The sequence below is a fragment of the Sceloporus undulatus genome, chromosome 5 (assembly GCF_019175285.1).
Source record: "Sceloporus undulatus isolate JIND9_A2432 ecotype Alabama chromosome 5, SceUnd_v1.1, whole genome shotgun sequence".
In the NCBI taxonomy this organism is placed as follows: domain Eukaryota; kingdom Metazoa; phylum Chordata; class Lepidosauria; order Squamata; family Phrynosomatidae; genus Sceloporus; species Sceloporus undulatus.
The window spans coordinates 99328570-99351545 of record NC_056526.1 but is presented as its reverse complement, the minus strand read 5'-3'; the positions used below and the strand labels follow the sequence as shown (position 1 = coordinate 99351545).

At 40.9% G+C, this 22976-nt stretch overlaps 1 protein-coding gene across 1 annotated transcript in view; it reads left to right on the top strand.

Moving 5' to 3' along the window:
• WFS1 (wolframin ER transmembrane glycoprotein) overlaps positions 1–22634 on the top strand; it is a 27384-nt gene extending 4750 nt beyond the window's left edge. Inside the window, 7 exon segments of the mRNA XM_042470917.1 lie at positions 8591–8735; positions 9573–9743; positions 11169–11249; positions 14413–14483; positions 14486–14510; positions 14513–14571; positions 20050–22634. Of these exon segments, the coding sequence (XP_042326851.1) occupies positions 8591–8735; positions 9573–9743; positions 11169–11249; positions 14413–14483; positions 14486–14510; positions 14513–14571; positions 20050–21867 (2370 nt within the window). The 3' untranslated portion in view covers positions 21868–22634.
• Positions 22635–22976: the final 342 nt, after the last annotated feature.

Below are 22976 nucleotides of genomic sequence, written 5' to 3'. Positions count from 1 at the left end.
TGTTAGCATTAAAAGCACACAAAACACACTTTGCAAGGTCACACTCTCTCAGCTTCTGAAACAGTAGTTGCATGCTTCTCAAGCTGCATCATCATCATCATCACACTATCATTGTCAAAGCAAGGGAGACGTGTTAGCATTAAAAGCACACAAAACACACTTTGCAAGGTCACACTCTCTTGGCTTCAGAAACAGTGCCTCCATGCCTCTCAAGCTGGCTTATATCATCATTGTCATCATCATCACACTATCATTGTCAAGGCAGGGACACTTGTTAGCAATTAAAAAGAAAACAAAAAAACCCATGTGGCCACTGGCCACTCACCACCTTCTCTTCCTCTCTCTTCCTCCTCCTGCTGCCCCCATCTCCTCTTCCTCCTGCTGCTGCCTCCTCCTCCTCTTCTTTCTTCTCCTCCCCCTCCTCCATGTGCCGTGCTGCCTGGGGGCAGGACGGAGGAGACAGAGGAGGTTGGCAGCGCGGGGCCGCCCGCGTGGAGCCCCGCGGGGAGGCGGGGAGGGCCGCGCAGAGCCCCGCGGGGAGGCAGAGAGGGCCGCGCAGAGCCGGCGGAGAGGCAGGGAAGGGCTGCGCTGGTCTTCAGCCTTTGCCTCCTCCACCCCAGGCCGCGCGGCCCTCCTCTTCCTCCTCCGCCGCCGCCATTTTGCTTTTCAAAATGGTGGCGAAGTCTCGCGCGACCTTTCCGCCGCCATTTTGAAAAATAAAATGGCGCCCAGAGCGGCGTGGAAACGGCGGCAATCGGCGGCAGGACTGCGTGGGGGCCGGCAGAAAGGCCTCCGCGGGCCGGATCCGGCCCGCGGGCCGTAGGTTGCCGACCCCTGACTTAAGAGGTAATTTAGCCAGTTTCATCCTCTGAAATACAGCCTACTGCACCTGGTAGTGTACTTGTTAGCTATCTCCCATCCAAGCGTTGATCAGAGCTGACCCTACTTAGCTTCCAAGATCAGATGGGATCCGGTGCCTTCAGGGTATTTAGGCCTTATCTCTTCCATACTCACATATTTTTATATGGCTGTTTGAAGCGATTGAGTTGCTGCTAGGGAAATGGATAAACAATCACATCTCTATTCCCTAGGCAAGTGTGTTGCATTACCTGACCTGCTAGTGTTGTGTGACAGTACATGGCATATGTTAGTAACATAGGATGGTTTGGGACAAGATGTGGACATGTTTTTAGGTATGCATTCAGATGTGGAACAGCAGACTGGAAACAATCAATGTACAACCTCGACCGTAAAAAAGGAGACACAAAAGACCGTAGCAACTGTAGAACCATAGTATTAATCTCCCATGCAATCATATAGGGAGAGAGAAATCCCAGAGGTGTTGGGGTGCAAGCAGGATTCAGGAAAGGTAGAGGCACTAGGGACCACATGGCAAATATATGAACTTGCCAAGGATGTCCAAAAGAAAATCTGCATGTGCTCTATAGATTATAGCAAAGCCTTTGAAACTATGGAACGTTCTTAAAGACATTGGAGTGCCACTACATTTGATAGTCACGATGAGAAGTCTATACTTAAGACAATAGGCTACTGTCAGAACAGAATATGAAGAAATGGAATGGTTCCCAATTGGCAAGGAAATTAGGTAAGGCTGTATTCTATTACTTGTTCAGCTTCTATGCGGAAAATATAATACGAAAAGCAGGCTTGGACACAGAAGAAAGATGAGAGAAATTAGGAGGAGGAAATATCAACAATTTAATATATGCAGACGATATGATACTATTAGCAGAGAACATCACAGACTTGGAATATTTACTAAGAAAGGTCAAGGGAAAAAGTGCAAATGCAGGCGTAATGCTCCACACGAAGAAAACAAAAATAATAACCACAAAGGTTATTACATAAATTCAACCCAATGAGGAAATCAAATACTAAAAGTGTTCCTGTACATAGGATCAAGCACTGGTCAGAACGGAGACTGCAGCTAATAAATCAGAAGAAGACTAGGACTGGGAAGGGCAGCTGTGAAAGTATTAGAAAAGTTGCTAAGGAGTAAAGATATACAACTAAGCACTAAAGTTAGAATCATCCAAGCTATTGCGTTCACCATCATCATGCACAGATGTGAGTGCTGGAAAGTGGATAAGAAGAATATCAGTGCATTTGAGATGTGATGCTGGAGAAGAGTGCTGAGGATATTGTGGACAGTCAAAAAAGACAAACAAATGGACCTTTGAGCATATGAAGCCTAAAATCTCCTTGAAGCCAAGATGACCAAGTTCAGGCAGACATACTTTGGCCACATCATATGAAAGCATGACTCATTACAAAAGACAATAATGCTAGGGAAGGTAACAGACAGAAAAAAAGATAGGAAGGCCACATGTTTGATGGATGGACTCAATCAGAGAGGTCATGGGCATGAATTTGCAGGACTTGAGCACAGAGGATATTAGTGCTTGGAGATGTCTCATCCACATGAAAAATGTGTGTTGCCAAAGAGGAAAGAGAAACAGAGGAAAGGGAGAAGGAAAGCAAAAGCAGAGAGGATTGGGGAGGGATTTACAAGCACATCATGAAAAGGACTATAGCGCCCCAGCCATTGTTCTGTCCCCCTTGAATACTGTGTATACATTGCTCATCCTGTTGAAAATGAGAGGGAATGGGGGAGAGGCCCAGATTCTGGCATGGATCCTGTTGCCTGAAAGGTTCTTGGCTGAGATGAGATTCCTAATCAGTTTTAGAACAAAGCAGTTCATCTCTAGCCCCTAACTCCCATATTCAACTGAATGAAAAAATTGTTCCATGAAAATGATTTAGAAGAAAAAGCTCTTCTGCTACAACATGCTGAAGTAGTATGGAAGCCCCCCCCCCCCACACACACACACATACACATACCAGTAAGGCAAACAAATCGTGGCCCATGGCCTTCATGGTTCCATCAATTTTGGCTGGCGTTTTCTCTCTATACAAGTCACTCGTAAAATTATTCCATTCACTTGTTGAAGTGGGAAAAGGCTAGTAGGCACCTCAAAGTGACCTTGTGAGCATAGCAGTACCACAGGTGCATTGCTGGGGCTTAATTTTCACTGGAAAATCTTTTGGTCCAAAAATAGTGCAACTGTCAATTAGAGCCTTTCTGCTTCTTGATTTACCAGGAGGCTAATGAAGCAGAGGGAGCTATGGACATGGTTTGTACAAAAATGATAGAAAACTGAAAAACACTGTTACCTCTTTTGGTAAAGGAAGGACAGGATGGCATGGGTATGGATATATGACTGGCGGAACAAAGGTGAGGGAGCCAGGAAAGACATAGGGATGATAGAGTAGCCAAGAACTACCACCACCAAAACATAAAATGAAATATGATAAAAAGCTAATACTGTGAATCTTCACATAGCAGAATGAAAAGCAATTTTCAAGGTGTTTATCTGGAGGGAGAAGATCTGGAGTGAAATGGAAAAAAAAGTGGGAATATAAAATACACATTGGAGCAATTTTTAAGTGTGACCTATCTAGACTGCCTCTTGCTTGGGATACACTTATCTCCTGTTAACACTAGTAAAAACTGTGTCACCAAGACTTGCATACATATAGCGGGTAGAGATAGAAAGCTCTGTGAGAGCACAAACCTGAGCTTCTGTTGTTGGGGAAATACAGGAAATGGATGATTCTGTGAGTGACTGCAAGAAATGAAAGCAACTGGTCAGGTTGCTTTTTACTTTTATTTATTTATGGCTTACTTGACCTGTTTTTTTCACTTGGGAATGGGAGGGCAGTGTGAGTATAAGAGGAAAACTATTGGCTGTAGTAGCATCACTGCAGTGGCAAAAGCAGAAGATTTTGTTCAAGGCTGGGGTGTGAGTGGAGAGGAGGTCAGAACAGCAGCATTTGCTGCTGTTTTTAGCATTTTAGATGACTGGTGAGTTTATATAGCTATGGTTGCGGCAGTGACAATAGTGGCTACAATTTTGGCCATGAGAGCAAGGGAAGCAAATTACGGAAGACTGTAGGAAATGCTTTCAAGGGTGTGAGAACATAAAATTGATTGTTCTGACTTGATATGCCATAATTCTTCAGTTCAGCAGATGGATTTATCCAGGATTAACCGATACCTCTGATTTATCAGATGAATTCCATTTTTGCGGTTCAACATTTGAATAGAGTTTTTGGACAAATGGAACCTACCTACCATCTGTATTGCCCTTCTTAGTATTTAATATAAGACAAATCATGCTGGATCAGACCTATGAGCACAGTATCACATTTCTACCTTAGAATTTATAACCTGTTGGGGAATAATGTATCTCTGCTTACTTCACCATGCCTAAAATTATCTCTCTCTTATGTAATCCCTTTACTTTTTTTTTCTTAAATTAAAAAGTTGCCTAATTTGGTAGTATTTCCTCATAGAAGAGTTGTTCCAGCCTCTTGATCATTTTGGTTTCAATTTTCTGTACCTTTTCCAGTACTACAATATCCTTTCTGAGATGCAGTTACTATATACAGAATTCCAAGTGAGCTCATTTATAGATTTGTGTAAAGGCATTATAATATTGACTTTATCCTTTTCTAATTGGTCACTATCAGAATTGACCCCATCATGGTATATGTGAAATTGCGATTGACCCCAGTATACATTACTTGGTACTTGTATACAGACATACCTCAATTAGCAAAGCCTATGACAAAGAAGCTCCTTTTTACAAAGTTTGTAAAACACCCCATTTCCTCTTCATCTTCCTCCGAATTTAAGGTTTTTTTTAGCAGCATCAGCATTGAGAGGATGAGTTGGCGACAAACACAATTTTTCAGTGTTGGGGTGCAGCAGATGTAAACAAAGCAATGAAGTTTTTGCTGGTAAAAATGGGATTCTGTTCTAGCTGATCCTACATGCCTGCCCTGACAGGCAGTAATAAACAGCAGCTCCCTCCAGATTCTGAGCATGTATGAATAAGAAAACACAGAGCAATGGGGAGAGCTGATATGCTGCCTCACCTGGTACCCCAGCATGTTGGGGGTTGTTGTTGTTGTTGTGAAGTATAGAGGTATGAGTTTGGTCATGAAAATGGAAATCATATGAGAAGTGGAGGTTGCTGAAAGGAAAACAAATCATCCCTGGCTGAAGGTGGTTTCTAAGTGGCTCAAAGTATTTTTGTTTATTTAGTTCTTACCTGCCCTGGTTTTCATGTCACATGTGCATATTGTTAGTTCTGAATGAAAGTTTGTTGAAACATGTTGAACTGCTCTTCTCTTTGTGGTGAAGGAACCTATCTCTATTTCTTCTCTGTTACTTCTGCCTCTAGTACCAAATTTTCTGTTAAAGTTATAGTGCCCAGGAACATATCTACTTGTTTAACTGAGGTATATCTGTATATTGAACTGCACTTTAATACCACCTTAGTCTGGAGAGATTTTTGTGCAGTTCTTGGTTTTAACTATCCTAAATATTTTAGCATCTTCAACAAATGTGTCCCCCTAACTAACTGGTGGCGACTTATGGACAAATTTTTAAAAAAATACTACGTAGTTCAAATGCAAATCTCTTTGGAACCTCATGCATAACATTCTGCCTTTGTGAGAATCCTGAGAGGATATTCCTAGTTGCTGTTTCCTATATTTTCAGAGCAGCAAAGAAACTTTAAAAGTAGCTTAATTTATACAAATATTGGGGCTTTCTATACAGCCCTTTGGGACGTCCGGAGGACATCCCATTTTAAAAAAGGGGCGTCTCTTATAGACGCCCCTGTGCCTAGTACGAACTCCGTCCGTACAAGATGGCGCCGGCCCTTCTACATGGCCGGCGCCATCTTTGCGTATCGGACGCTGAGCGTCCGTACGCGTCGCGGGTGTTGTGACGTAGCAAGCGCGCCCCTGGCACCTCGCTACGTCGCAAACGCGACTTGAAAAGAAGCTCCATTTTGGAGCTTCTTTTTTTCGGTCCGCGCGGGAGTCGGGCCGTCTGAAGGCTCCGGCTCCCCCGCGGACCTACTGGCAGCGGCGGTCTGTACCCCGCCATTATATCTTTTTTCACCCCATCCCCACCCCCTGTATTTCAACTGATAAGCACCATTCATAATAGTCACTCTTCCTACAGAAACAGGGAACTGTTGTTCTCTGAGAGTAGGGCATGATCTCTAATTCTTAGTATCCTTGGCAAATCACAGTTTTAAGGTTTATCTGGAGAATATGTGGAATAAACAGGACTGGCATTGATTATTTGGCACCTGATGAGATCAACCATTGCCATACTTCACATATCTTCTGCCGATCGCCCCCCACCCCAGTGGTTGTCTCTCCCTACGTATCTGTCCAGAATGAGAGGCTGCATGGATGAATGAGTGGGGAGCGTGGCACAAAAAAATAAGGAGCTCTCCTTGACTTTTCCCTGTGAGTGGCAGCAGGCTTGAGGAAGTGGAGGAGCAAAAAGAACCACCTGATTGTTATCTCTTCCCCAGGGTGGAGAGGAGTAAATAAATAGTGGCTTCTGCTACTTTTGCCACTACCATATCACTTGCTTGCCCTTCTTTCTTCCAAGGGAGCAGGTAGATAAATAAGTGGCAACTGTGGAGAGAAAGCACGGCAGTTTCATAATTGCTCACTTACTCCACCAAAGTGACAGATGAGAAGATGGAAGAGTAAGCAGATGTGGAGTTGTATGGAAAAAATGGTACACCGTGGACATCATCATCACCACCACTACTACCACCATCCAAACTGGAAGTGACCATCCAATTTGTTTTCTTTTTTTAAGTACTTCAATTTTCAAGCCTGATGCAATCTGCTGTAAGTGCTAGGGCCAAACATTTGACTTCCAGCTACACCAAAGGTACCTGTCCTTAGGTTACATCTATTTAGAGAGGAATATCAACTCTTTTCAGCTGAATTACACTGAAGACATCAAGAATGTTTGGCAGATGTGAGTTTGCATTGGTTTCATTGGAGTTCTGCCAGTTATAGATAGAGGGGTGTACATTGGTAGGAAGATACTAAAAGTGAATGGCTGGCTATGCAGACAGGAGAGGTTTGGCTTTTGGGACATGGTCTTTGCCTCTTAGACAAAGGACTACTGGATATAGATGGGCTGCACCTCACAAAGGATGTGAAAAATGTCTTTGGTAGAAGTATGGCAAATCTGATCAAGAGGGCTTAAAAATAAAACCTTGGGAGACTTCTGGTCTGGGTGTGAAATTAGAGAGACATGATCTTCAGCACTCTGCATTGGTGGTTGCCCCTGCTGGGAATTTCCCAAACAGGCTGAAGAACTTGCTGGGGCCTGTCTGTCTCTCCAGTTTAGCAGGGGGTAAGACAAGTTGGATGTGCAACCCAGTATCAAGACAGTTCCCTCCAGACCAAGAGAGGTGTCAAAGGTTGTTGCCACTATTATCAGCTTCATACGCATCAGTGAGGAGGACTGGGGAAATTTAAACCTTCCTGTGGGTGGGGCATTGGTTTCCTGAGACATCTTGGTGCACACGTGTCTGCAATTAAGTTTCAGTCCTTTCTCCAACAAACTACCACAGATGCCAGATAATGCTCGAAACTTTACTTTAACGTAGAACTTGGCAAACATTACAACAGAAACTATGACCTGCACTCGGGTTATGTCACCACGAGCTTGCATCCACTCCTCCGCTTTCTTCTTTCAGAGCATCTCAGTCTCTGGCCTTGAAGATTCCCTTACATGTCCCTTTTCAAGTTGCTCCCAGTGTTATCAGAGAAAGAAAGAGGAATTCCCAAGAAATAAAAGGAAGGAAAAAGAAGAAAAGTCAAGGAAAATTAAAGAAAAATAGAAGAAAGAACAAAGTAGAAGGAAGAAGATGCACAACAGGACAGTGAGGGGAGGGTGAATAACAGGGACAAAAAATAAAGAGAGGAAAGGACACTTTGGCAGGAATTTGAGGAAGGTGAAATTAATTTGTATCTTCACTGGTAATGAATTTGTATTTATGATAATGATGTGATAAATAAACAGTTTGCAAAGTTATTGTCCTGTGATTCAGTAGGAGCAAATGGGATGTTTGAATGAGGGGAGGCAGCACGATTTGCATGCAGGAAAATCTATCTGTCTAAGGAGGGGAAAAAGAGAATGCAAAAAATCTTCCAATAGGATAGACTTCAGGGTGACATGGCTACACTCTTTAAATATTAAAGATCTGTCACAGAGAGGAGGGTGCAGGTTTGTTCTCAGCTGCCCCAATGAGAGATAATGGTTTTATGTTATAGTAGAGTAGATTTCAATTGAACATTATAAGAAACTTCTTGATAGTAAGAGCAATTTGGCAATGGAACCAGTTACCTAGCGAGTGGTGGGATCTCCTTCTCTGGACATCTTTACAATGATGTTGGACAGTTACCTGCTGAGGGTGATCTTACTGGATTTCCTCCACTGAACAGGGGGATGGACTTGATGACCTATGAGATCTCTTTCAACTTTATCATTCCATGATTCTTTTAATTTGTTCAAATTAAAAAAAATCTGATCCATGGTACATTTGTGTTAGATACACAACATAATATGGAGGAAGGCTAGCTTGTCTGTTCAGAAGTAGAACATTTCTTTATACACAGGAATGAAGTTGCAAGCTGCCTTAAAAAGGAGATTCTTATTCTTGTATTTTTGTAGGTGGGAAGATGCTACTTGAAATTAGCAGAAGACCAGGATGAAGAGCTGAACAACTGCACTGGAGTTGAGTGGTTGATCCTTGCTGCGAAGCAAGGTCGAACAGAAGCTGTTAAACTGCTGCGGAAATGTTTAGCAGAAAGAAGAGGTATCGGTCCCACCTGGTATTTTATAGTTACTGGGTTTATTTATAGAGTTTGAGAGATTTAGTAAGATATCTCTTGAAGGCAAAGGGATTAGAAAACCTAAACATTATTTTCATTTTCATTTACTTGCTTCTAAAATGAATATGCTATTCTTTAGTGCCCCATATTTTTTATCATGGCAGCATGTAAATGGGGAGAAATGTAAAATTACAGATTAAAAAAAGGATAAAAACTCCAGTCAGTCAAAACTCACAGCTGCCTAAGTGAATTACATGCTTTCAAAGTTAAAAGAAAAATAGTTTTCCTCAGATGCCAACATTATACCATACCTGGTGAGAAGTGAGCAGCCCATAAGTAGCATTCTATAGTCAGGACACCACCGTCATCAAAAAGATGCTCTCTCTGATTGACAGTCAGGAGGGCAATTGCAGAAGAGCCTCAGATGAAGATCCCAACATGTTGGGAGAATGATACAGGTCTAGTGGCTGCATAGGCCCTAAGCTATATAGTGCATTATAGAGAAGCACCCACACTTTAAACTGAATCCAGAAACTAACAGGGAGACAATGAAATGGTTTTAAAATTGTCGTGATGTGATCATACCTCCTGGTTCCTATTGTAGCAAGGCTATCAGCTGCTTTCTCAACTAGTGTATCTTCTAGGCTATCTTCAATGACAGCTCTAGTAAAGCCTATCTAAGTATAGTAATTTTAAAATACAATCCCGTTTTTGTAATCATTTCTTTTCAAATAAATTAGGAAATCCTATTAGCAGTTATGCTACCCAAAAAGTTGGATAATTGTAGTTAATGCTGTTCTTTTCTTTTCTTTTCTTTTGAGGCATCACCTCAGAGAATGAGGAAGAAGTGAAGAAATTATCATCAGAGACTGAATTGGAAAGAGCTGTGAGGAAAGCTGCCTTAATCATGTATTGGAAATTAAATCCAAAAAAGAAAAAGCAGTTAGCTGTTTCAGAACTACTAGAAAATGTTGGGCATGTTGATAGTGAAGGTTTGTATCTAAATATAAATATAAAGTGTACTTTGTGTCTGGGCACAATAGTTATGTCCTCTACCTATGCCATGTTATGTGGAGTCAAATAAGTGATCCATCTAGCCCAAGTGGGAACCTTCATGGTGTAATTGTTTGAGTGTTGGCTAATGACTCAAGATTAGGGTTCGATTCCACACGAGCATAAAAACCCACTGGGTGACCTTGGGCAAGTCACACTCTCTCAGCCTCAGAGAATGGCAATGACAAACTTCCCTCTAAATAAACTTGCCAAGAAAACCATACGATAGGTTTTCCTTAGAGTCATCATAAATCGGAAATGACTTGGACTCATACAACAACAATTACCAGTCTGTTTTACTCCAACTGACATACCTGTCCAAGTTATTGGGCAAAGAGAAGATTTCCTAAAGTGTATTGCTTAAACTCTTTAATTGGCTTAACCTAATGTTAAACATACAGTATTAAAATCTAAAATAAATAGAAACATAACATATTTAGAATATTGTACAATCTTTTAATGAATGAAAAAATACTCTACAAATTCAGTTAAATCTGTTTCAGAGCAACTGAGATCAATTGGCTAAGGCCTACTAGAATAAAAATGTGTTTTAATGTTGTTTCATGCCTGTGGAAAGATAATTAAAGGAGGCATTTCAGAAGAAAATTCAGAGCCAAAGAGTAGCCCCAAAAGGATCTTGTTTGTTTTTCCTACAAGAAGTGGCTCAGAGGGTGGCAAGAATAAGAGAAAAACTTCCCCTGAAAAAACTGAGAATATTGGCAGAAATGTATAGGATAATATTTTTTCAGATAATTGACACATATTAATATTTCTCATCTCAGTGCTGTTCAATCCATCATTTTATGTCATTTTAGAGGGATTTCTGTCATCCCATCTGAGTTTTTCCACTAATACTAACAGACACATGTTTATACTAGATTGGTGGTGACTTCCCGAAAGGCCTTTTCAGCTGTCACTCCAAAAATCTGGAATGATCTGCCGGGGGAGGTTCATCAGATCACATCTCTTGACACTTTTAAAAAGGCAATAAAAACAACTCTCTTCTGGCAGGCCTTTCCAGACTAACCTCTCCTAAAACAGAATCAACCACCCATGTTAATGAGCCCCCTCCCAGTTATTGCCCATTATTGTCATATTGCTGTCACTTCTTGCCGAGCTGTTTTAACTGATGTTATTCCAGTTAAATGTTTTTATTGTTATTATTTTGTATTGACGGGAGGGAGGGTAGAAGGGTGGGGGTTTTTGGGGACAGTTTTGTTATTTATTTATTTTTCTGTGACTTTGTATTTGAAATTTTCCTTGCTATTACCCGTCTCAATCCTCAAATGGGAGAGGTGGGATACAAATAAATAAATAAATAAATAAATAAATAATAATAATAATAATTATTATTATTCAAACAGACAGTGAGAAGCCACCTGGTCCAGTTCCAAAGTCTGTTCAGAAACAAAGAAGAATGCTAGAACGACTGGTGAGCAGTGAATGTAAGAGAAGCATTTCTTGTGTTAAACTGATGTCTCACTATGTCATGGGATTGCCCTTTTATTATTTGTTACTTTGTATTTGTATAGGGTTGCCATAATCGTGAGGACCTCCAAACCAGGACAAATGTAGGGCAACATTTTCAAATGTAGACACATTTTATAAAATGGAGGCCGTGCAAAAAATTGAGGTTTTTTAAAAAAAATGTTAATATAAATGCATGTTTTTAGGCATGATCAAAATGGAGGACATTTGCATATTCTTAGACAGATGGCAGAAATGGACTGCCTTGGGTTTCAATTGTACATCTCAGAAGTGTGTACTTGGGCAAGGGACTGTGGTTTTTCTTCACTGCGCATGAGTTTGTAAAATCACAGCAAGTTACATTGGCCGTGCCTCAGAGGCTTGTTGATATCAATATCATCATCATCATCATCATCATCATCACTATAATTGGCCAAGAAAGGCAGACTGTTAGCATTCAAAGCCCATAAATACACAAAAAAATGCACTTGCATATATTTAATAATAAAAAATATGAAAAAATAAAAACAAACAAGCAGGGGTGTATATATTTGATAATAAAAATTATAAAATAAAACAAAAAAAAAGCAATAATAAATTAATAAATAAAACAAGCAGTAATAAAAATTAATAAAATAAAAATAAAAACTAATAAAAATAATAAAATTAAATAAAAACAAGCAATAATAAAAAATTAATAAATAAATACAAACAAGCAATAATAAAATTAATAAATAAAATAAAACACTAATAAAAATTAATAAAAATAAATAAACAAGCAATAATAAAAATTAATGAAATAAAAAAAACAAGCAATAAAAATTAATGAAATAAAATAAAAACAGCAATAATAAAAATTAATGAAATAAAATAAAACAAGCAATAATAAAATTAATGAAATTAAAATAAAACAGCAATAATAAATTAATGAAATAAAATAAAATAAGTATTTATATTTTAAAAACATAATTTAACCCCCAAATACTACAAGGCAGACCTATGGCCACTGACTCAGCTTTCCTCTTCCTCCTCCTCTCCTTCTGTGGCCCAATTCTCCTGGCCTTCAGGCACCCTTCCTCCGGCTCCTTCCTCCTCCTCTCCCCCCTCCTCCTCCTTACGATGGCTGCTCGGAGGAAGGGAAGTGGGGCAGGCAGGCGCGTGCGCGGAGAGATGGGAAGGCGCGCACGCACGGAGGAAATGGGGTGGAAGGCACGCACATGGAGGGAATGGGGAAGGCGCGCGCGCTGCCACTGGCCCCTACTGAGGCTCGGCAGTGCGCAAGCCTCCCAGTGGGGGCACGGTGGCAGCGGCGCTTCTGCCGCTGGCCCGCCGAGGAAGAGGAGAGGAAGGTGGAGCCGGAGGAGGGGAGGGAGGTGGGTCGGGCCGCAGCAGCCGCATTAGCAGCAGGCCAATGGCCGGAGCGGACCCCCAAAACCGTGAATGGCACGGGGCCGCCGAGTTATGGCACGTCCTATATTTGTACTGTCATTCATTTTAAGTGTTGAAAAAGCATACATGTTTAAATAAAAACGATAGCTACTTCATTCTGACCATTTGAAATTGTAGAACCTGAATGGTTGTGTTCATCAGCTGAAGGCTGGTATGTTCCTTTATTTATAATGCAATCCTGGCCAGCAGTAGACATGATGTCTCTTTTAAAAAACTTACCAGTAGATTTGCACCTAACCTGTCCCAAAATGATGAGCCCTTGTTTTGGGCGTCTCTTCCATCAGAACCACATCTGTGGTAATAATGTGGATTGCTGCCCTATACCCATAAATTTCAGTATCACCTGCCTATCAGCTACTCATCTTTCTCCCGCAGATTTCAATGTAGATTGGGGGTGGGGTAGATCTTTGGCTTGATACCCATATGGTCCCTTTTCTGCAACTGCAGCATCAACCAGTTTTATGGGGATCACTTTTATTCCTGGGTTTATAAGAACGACAAAGCGCGAGAAATCGCGTGCCATCTAGATTTAAAGCAGTGATCCCAAACTTGGTTTTGGACTTCAGCTCCCCACAAGCCCTACCCACCCTTGGCCACCCAGTCCGGAATTCTTGAGCTGCAGTCTAGCCAACATTTGGGCATACCAGGCTTTGGGACCATGTTTGAGTTAGCCCAATCCTGTTCATAATGCTGCCAAAATTCCACTCCCACCAGCTGCTGCATCTGCCATCGCCTACATTTGATTTGAGTCTTCATTGACTTTTTTGGTCAGCATATGAAAAAGTTCTCATTCTACTCGATAGATGTATAATCATTATTCTCCAGTTTCTATTTACTTTTAAGGTTTTGTCCCTGGAAACAGAGTGTTCTCAAGTAACTAGGACAGATGACTAAAGATTTTCAACTGAGCTAAGTTTTAAATGGGGCACGTATAGGAAAGGGAAAAAGAGAGAAATTGCACCAAAGAGGAATTCAAAACAACATATCTAGCACGTGTACAGAAAAGAAACACAGAAAAGCTAAAGCGCAGAATAGGCTTGATAAGAGGTTAAGAACAATACAAAGAGCTTTTTTGGTTATGTCTGTGACAAAAGAAGAGAGAAAGAAGAAAAATGGTGGCCACACGTGGAAAGATAGCACAAATGCTAATGGACAGAGAAAAGGCAAAACTACTCAAGGACCTTCTTTGCCTCCGTCTTTCTCATAAAAAGGAAGAGTTTAGATTCCTGGTTAATCTGAAAGAATTTAATCATCTTCAGACCAGTATCCGAGGTATTATTAAAAAAACTGGCAAATGTAATCTTAGAAGCCACTGGCAATAGTCTTGAGTAATTCCTGGAGAATAGGAATAGTCCCAGCAAACTGGAGAGGTCAAAGATTGCCCCCATCTTCAAAAGGGAAAAAGAGGACCCCCAACAATTATCATCCAGTTAGTCTGACATCCAGTACCAGGAAATATTCTGGAGCAGATCAATTAAACAGAGAGTCTGTGAACATCTAGAAGACAATTCCATAATCCCAAAAACAAGTCAAGATGGGTTTCAGGGAAAGAGGAAACAAGTCATGCAGACAAATTTGATCTCTTTTTTTGATAAAATTACCATCTTGGTTGATTAAGGGAAGCTGTGGTGTAGCATATCTTGCATATCCAACTTTTAGTTACGTTAATGTGCATTGCCTTATAACTTTCAGCTAAGAAGTATATTGCCTTGGATGATTTTGTTGAAATTACCAAAAAGTTGACAAAGGGCATCATCCCAAGTTAACATACCTGTGCAGGAATGATGAAGATGCGAATTGGCAGGGAAGAGTCAGAGGAGCTACCCACTTCGACTCAGGTAAAAACTGGATGTTGTCAGAGTGCCTACTGAAATGTGATACATTCCCCTATTTAGCTTCTTATGTGGACAAGTACTGTTTGAGATCATTTTTGCAGCTGTTACTGACATTGTTGTAAGCCGTTTACTCCAAAATTTAGCCCACTTGACCACAAATAGGGATTATTCATTTTATATAATTATTATTATTATTATTATTATTATTATAACCAAAAAAAACCGAAAAGTCCCAACAAATCTATTGCTTTTTGCTTTGGGTTACTTTTTAGCCTATCCCAAAAAGCACATTAGAATAAAAATGTTCCATGTGTGCTATGTTTTTTCATGATGGGACATGGGAATGAAGGATTTGGATTGTGGGTAGGTTTTATTATTTTCCAGGTCTCCCAACAATTTCCACCCAGTTTAGTCTGACATCAATACCAGGACGATTCTAGAACAGTCATTAAACAGAAAGTCTGTGAGCATCTAGAAGGCAATTCCTAATCACAAAAAGTCCAAGATGGGTTCAGCAGAAGTCATGCCAGACAAATCTAATTCCTTTTTTATAAAATTGCCTCTTTTAGATGAAAGGGAGTTGCTGTGGTGGTATAGTATATCTGATTTCAAGTAAAGGCTTTTGACAACAGGGTTCCCATGACATTCTCACAACAACCTAGGGGAATATTGGGCTAGACAACCAGTTAAACCGTTCCATGGAAATTGTCAATTGGTTGAACTGGCGAACCCAAAGGGTGTCAACCAATGGCTCCAAATTTCATCTGGAGAGAAGTGGACCCAGTGGGGTACCACAGGGCTGTTACCTGGGCCCCCCAGATGCTATTCAACATATTTATAATGACTTGGCATGACAGCAATTCAGGGGCATACTTATCAAAATTGGAGATGACACAAAACAAATTAGGAAAGAATAGTCTCATAATACCCCAGAGGACCAGGATATCAAAGCATTCAACCTAGACCTTGATTAAGCATTGGAAAGCTGGGCCAAGGTCACGGTTAACAAAATGAATTTCAACACAGAGGAAATGTAAGGTACTGCACTTCGGATGGACATAATGAAATGCCTAGATATGAGAGGGGGGCACAACCAGGCTGAATGGAAACTACAGTGAATGACAAGGGATTTTTTTTCCTTTGGGGGGGGAGTCTGAGTAGACCACAAATTGAACATGAGTTCAAACCAGTGCAAAAATGCAGCAACTAAACCAAGAACAAGGGCCAATGCGATTTTTAGGCTGCACCAATAGAAGTATCAGTGTCTCGCAATCAAGGAAGTAATAAATCCAACTACTATATTGCTCTTGTCAAGAGAGGCCTACATCATGGATATATTTAACCTCAATTTAAAAAGAGATTTGAATAACTGTAGGGTCCAAAGGAAGGCGAACTACTAAAAATGGTGAAGGGTCATGGACAAACCATGCCTATGAGTAACGACTAGGGGCAGTGGGGCATGTTTAAAAAACCTGGCCGAAGAGAAGGTTAAGCCGAGGTGATATAGAATGATCCTGTTTCATAAACTTGAGTGGAGGATGTCATATTGAAGACAGGGGGCGACAAGCTTGTTTTCTGCTGCTCCCGAAGACTAGAGACCCGGAGCAATGGATGACAAGCTCCAGGAACAAGAGATTCCCATCTCAACATTAGCGAGAAGTCTGCACAGCTAAAGGGCTGTTTGGAACAGTGGACACAAACTCCCTCGGAGTGTAGTGAGAGAGACTCCTTCCTTAGAGGTCTTTAAATAGCAGGTTGATGGAGAATCTGTTCGTGGATGATTTGGCTTGATGAGATTCCCACATGGCAGAGGGGTGGCACTGGAATGGCCCCTTGTGGGTCTCTTCCAACTCTCTGGTTCTATGATTCTATTTCCTGACCTCAAATAGAAACTTCAACCCACATTGGTACATTGAATATTTTTCTTAATGGAGTCAGGCCATACTCCACAATCACTTAGTTCAAGTGTTTTTTAAAAAAGGCCTATAGCTGTGTCAGTGTTAAAAAAATCATGGGCAGGTTATAGACCGGCCCATTTGAGGGCGGGCTGCACCCGCACCCTTTCCCCAGGTCTCGGGGCCTCAGTGTCAGAAACGCAGCCGCTGAGGACCCAATCCGCCGCTTTCAGGCTGAGGGAAGCAGCAAACACACAACGCATTCCCCGCCAGCCTGAAACGAGGCTGTCCACTGGGGCTTAAGCCCCAAGGACACCCCCCTCGGGCGGCGAGGAGAAGGCGAAAGAGGGCCGCTTGGCCCTTTCTCCATTGCTCGCTGGGAGCAGCCATCTGCAGGCTTGCCCCCAGCGAAGCAAAGCGCCGCCGCAAACCAGGAAGGAGCTCCGAAAATGGAGCTCCTTCCTGGTCTGCTGGAAAGGGTGCCTAGGTCCCTGGCACAGACCGACAACGTCACGTCCGCGCCGCCCCGTGTAGAGGCGGCGCGGTCGTGAACAAATCTTCAAATGACGGCCCCTTGTGGAAGGGGAGCTGCCATTTTGTACGGACTCGTCCATTCCAATACGGGGTTAGGGGGGTGCGGAAGCACGCACCCCTAACCCTTAGATATGGACTGAGTCTGTAACTTAATGGCGATTTGTAACCCGCCATGGTCTGTGTGGAATTTGTTGCATATGATCCTTTTAGAAAAAAGGAAAGCATCTGTAGCCAAAATGTATATAGCATTTTGTATAATGGCTTGGATCGATTGCCCTGTACCACAATTAAACCTAAAATTCGAACACAACTAGTTTGTCCTGTGTGAAATGTTAAACTTAACAATTTTGTAGTTCTTCCTGGAAATGTACTGTTGAATTTCTTAAGAACATCTTGTTTATTCTTCTATCTATATTTTATTATTTGGTCCAGAATGGAATTGCTGAGACCAGCAGGGATTATCCATTGTTTGTGCTGCTTTTCCACATAAAACATCTGAGTCTCACTGTACTATTTTTAGAAAGTTGAGTTGTTTATATCTGCTGACATATATGAGTTAAAGAGTAAGAGGAGGCCCTTTGGTGGCATCCTTAACACAATGAAGGTGATGTGTGTTTGTTCATGTTTATGAGAGATACTGCAATAAGACTGAAAGAAATGAGGCTTCACAGTATTTATTTTAGACATGGAACTGCAGCATGATGAACAACAAAAAAAGATTACAGTTATCCCTGCACATTTACAGATTAAGCATTTGCAGATTTGATTATTTGCAGATTACTGTATTTGCCTTCCACCCAAAAAATGTTCACTCTAGGCAATCTGCAGGTCCTCCAGCATGATTCTGTAGTCAACCCCTGCCAGAAGATGGTCATACAGTCATGCTGGAGGACCCATTGATGCCTGGAAATAACATTTTCGGCTGATATTGACCATAGAATTGTGCTGAAGGACCAACAGATGCCTAAATAAAGCAGGCCTATAGGTTTTCCCCGGGGAAGGGGGGGGGGTTTGCACACCTAAGACCCACAGAAGTTGAGGGCCAACTGTATTGCATTGCTGCATTGTTAATACCACCAAGAGGCAAATGGCAAAGTATCTTGTTTCAGACCTGAGATGTGTCAGTACCAATCATCTCTGTTCTAAGGATTCAAATAATAATCTTTGTGAAAGAACAAAAAGAATTTATTGCAGACAAAGGATGATACTGATCAGCCAGCATTTAAGTTGGTACTAACCTTTCCTGCCCTCTTGTCACTATATATAGACTGGAGCTACCTAGCCCGGCCTGTTTGCAGTGTAACATTTTGACTTCTGCCTGGTAAACGCAGCAAAACTTCTCTGAACTGTTCTTTGAAAACGGCACCAAAATTCAAACTTGCCTAATACATATGACACAATCTATCTATCTACACAACACAGCCAATATAGACTTTATATAAACATTTCCCAACTTCATTCATAATGATAGAATCAAAACCCTTTTGGGTTCTGACAAGTTGTTTGGTGGAAGTAAAATGGACTGGGTGCTATGATGTTGTGTATGAAAGGAAATGATTAGAGGAAGAATAAAGCCCACTAATTGAGCAAACCACATTATGCTTGAAACTGCTTCCTCCCGACACTGTTCTACAATGGAAATGATGTCTGAGCTTAAACTCATGAATTTGGTTGTCTAGTTTGATATTTTATGTAAATCCCTGTGAGCAAATTTTGAAGAGGAAAAGCCAATATATTACAAATAAGAAAAATCTTGTATATATTAATGGTTATAATGTATGCTATAATACAATAATAAATTATGCACACACACATATTTATATAGATATATGATATGTGTGAGCATGCACATGCAGTTCATTTGAAACCACATTTCTTGGTGCTTCAAAAACTAAACCCATTGAACCTAATATTTTCAAAAATTAGTTCCAACATTACTGGCAACATCAATCCCAATGTTGCTAGGAGTCACCACCTAAAAGACTACACCCCCAAGTCATTAGCATCAGGACCACTCTTGCTCCTTCTACATCAGAGAAGACCCCTGCCACCCATCACATCTGTTCAATTCATCCTGCCAGTTACTGCTGTAAACTACGAAAAGGTGTGAGTCATTTCACAAGAGGGTTTTGTTTTTTAAAATCAGTGTAAATATGACTTGGATGGACAATATAGAACAAGGTGGAATATCTTTTCTGATCTTTGAACGTCCACTTTTCCCCTGGAGAGAGGGCAAGTTGTGATCAAGAACAGTTTGTGACTTGGTATTGCTTGGTCATTGCTAATTTTGAGCATCCATCCTCCCCCACCTCTAAGCTCACCTTCCCCAATGCTCATTATAAAGAGTCAGCTGTTGGAGTAGTTCACTTTCCTGATCCTCTGTTTTCTTTCTCGGGAGGTAGTTTGTGTGTTTTCTACTGGTACATGGAGCAGCTGGTGATTTAAGAATATCTGTGAATCCAGAAAGTCCCTAAAGTGTATAGAAATTTTCTGTTCTTTTCTGTTCATTCCATCTTTTCTTTTTTCTTTTTTTTTTTTTTTTTTTTTTTGAGAGTACTCAGGACTTGACAGACCACCCTTTTTAGTGCTGGGTTGGGGCCGTGGCAACTACATGCCGCTGCCCCAATCTCGCCTTACTGCGGCACAAAAAGCAGCCACAAAAAGTGGCTCCTTTCTGCGTCCCAGAAAGGGCGCCATAACCATTGGCATGCGGCTTCCCCATGCTCCTTTGGTGCAATATCATGAAGACGCAGTGGCAGAGGAGCGCCGTGACACCGCACACCATGCGGTGTGGCGTGTGGCATCACACCACCCTTGGGATGGAGTCAGGACGTGCATCATGTGGATGCCACATCCGACTCTGCCTTCAGGCCGGTCTGTACAGCCCCTCATTCACCTGAGTTTGCTATTACAGGAAATGATGGAAGGAAATGGCAAGTAAAGGTGGCTGACAGATCCAGTAAATGAGGTTTAATCTGGTTTGATTTGCTTGCCCAATTTGTCTAGAAGACATGTGATGTGTGATATTGAGAAAGTGGTGAATTAACTACATTTTTCATTTCCAGGTCATAAAGTATCCACTTCATGCCATTATGGAGATCAAAGAGCACCTTATAGATGTCGCATCTAAAGCAGGAATGCACTGGCTGTCCACTATTGTTCCAACACATCACATTAATGCACTCATATTCTTCTTCATCATCAGTAATCTGACAATTGACTTCTTTGCTTTTTTTATCCCATTAGTGATCTTCTATCTTTCCTTTATTTCCATGGTGATTTGCACCCTCAAAGTATTCCAGGATAGTAAAGCATGGGAAAACTTCCGTACCCTCACTGACCTGCTGCTCCGTTTTGAACCCAACCTAGATGTCGAGGAAGCAGAAGTGAACTTTGGCTGGAACCATTTAGAACCGTACCTTTACTTCCTGATTTCTGTGTTCTTTGTCATTTTTTCCTTCCCTATAGCAAGCAAGGACTGGATACCATGCTCAGAATTGGCTACAATCTCTGTTTTCTTCATGGTGACAAGTTATGTGAGTTTGGGCACAAGTGCTGAACCATACACACGAAGAGCATTAATGACAGAGGTTGCTGCAGGTGCTTTCTCCTTGATGAAAGTTGTTCCTTTAAACTTGGGACATTTGAAACTGTTGTGGAAAACGTTTTACAGCATCCCTATTGGCCACTTCTTTGTGCTGAACATGAGCATCCCTTGCCTTTTGTTTTTGTATTTGTTTTATCTTTTCTTTAAAATGGCACAATTGCAGAATTTTAAAGGTACATACTGCTATCTTGTTCCTTACTTAGTATGTTTCATGTGGTGTGAACTCTCAGTGGTTATTTTACAAGAATCATCTGGCATAGGTCTAATTCGTGCCTCAGTTGGTTATTTCTTGTTCCTGTTTGCACTTCCTATTTTAGTAGTAGGCATTGCACTGATGTGTCTCATCCACTTCATAAAATGGTTTGTAACACAAGACCTTGTGAAGATTGTGGCCACTGTTGCGCTATGTGCTATTCCATTGATTTTCCAGTGGTGGACAAGGGCCAGAGTCTCTGTAGTTGAAATTATAAAATCCCTAACAAAAAGCTCAATTGTTAAACTTATTCTGGTATGGTTGACTGCCATAGTCCTATTCTGTTGGTTTTATGTGTACCGCTCAGAGGGGATGAAAGTGTACAACTCCACCTTGACATGGAATCAATATGGATTTTTGTGTGGTCCACGGGCTTGGAAATCTACTAATATGGCACGCACCCAGATTTTATGTAGCCATCTGGAGGGCCATAGAGTGACATGGACTGGAAGGTTCAAATATGTTAGAGTAACTGACATTGACAATAGTGCAGAATCAGCAATAAACATGCTTCCTTTGTTTGTTGGTGATTGGTTAAGATGCTTATATGGTGAAACCTATCCACCATGTGACCCAAAAAACATTACCTTAGAAGAGGAAGAACTCTGCCAATTAAAGTATCTGACAAAATATAATTGCCACATTAAAAGATTTGACCGCTATAAATTTGAAATAACAGTGGGTATGCCTTTCAATAGTGTGAATGGAAGCAAACCTATAGAGGAGGAAGATGTAACAAAAGACATTGTGCTGAAAGCCAGCAATGAGTTTAAGAAAGTCTTGCTGAATTTGAGGCAAGGAAGCCTTATTGAATTTAGTACAATTCTGGAAGGCCGTCTTGGCAGCAAATGGCCTGTATTTGAACTGAAAGCCATTTCATGCTTAAACTGCATGTCTAAACTTTCTCCTGCAGGGAGACATGTGAAAGTAGAGCACGACTGGAGAAGCACGGTTCAAATTGCTCTCAATTTTGTATTTAATTTTTTCTTCTCCCCTTTTTTGTCAGTTGCCTGTGGAGCTTGAATTGAACTTGCAGTCATAACCAAAGATATGGCTCAAAAGCAACCACACAGCAATGTTTCAAATGAATATCACTTGTGCTGAGTACTGTGTATGGTACACATGCAGTCTTAAATTATTCTTACACTGCAAAAATATGTTTTAAAAGTTGACTTTATATGCATATTACAGGCACAAACTGAGTTATAGGGAAAAGGGTTCTCATTAAACGAAAGATAGTAAAAGCACTTTACTCCAGATAATTCATCCTTCTACTATTATACCTCTACACTTACAATTTTACAATATAAAGCTGACTTTGCATGTAATGGCATGTTAATATCATTTATGCAGTGACCCACAGAGAAAAAAATTAGCTGCACTATGATACTGGACATTGGTGCAATTTGGACAGTTCTTCTAAGAAAGACTTTAATTTAGTCACTTTGTTGTTAGCTGCCTTCAAGTCAACTTCAACTTATAGTGACACTTTGAATGAGAGCCTCCAATTGCCTGTCCTCAACTGCTCTGCTCAGGCCTTACAGACTTAGGGCTGTGATTTCCCTAATTGAGTTTATTTACCTAGTATGTGGCCTTCTCTCGACCTTACCAATTGGTTAGGTATATATTGGAATTATTTGGTTATAATTTCTGTTAGAAAAGCAACAGGTCTTATTAGCTAATCTAAATGGCTGATCTGTAGGAATTGACTATGGACATCAGTACCTGGTGCATGATCTGTATAAATTCAAACATAAAATTAAACAAGAATTCAAAACTTGTGGCATAAAGTTTTGTGGTCTTATTTAAACACACTTTTCTCACGTGTGCATACTATTTAATCTTGCTACATCACATCCCACATACTATATGAAATATTGGGGAATATTGTGTTGTAATTACTGCTTTCTTTGGCTGCATCTGCACTGCAGAGATATTGTAGTTTAACATCACTTTAACTGCTATGGCTCAGTGCTATGGAATCCTAAGATTTGTAACTTGCTGTGGAATCAGAGCTCTCTGATAAAGAAGGCTAAGTATCTCACAACACTGTAAATTCCAGAAATCCATAGCATTGATCCATAGCAGTTAAAGTGGTGTCATACTGCATTATTTCTGAAGTGCAGATGCAA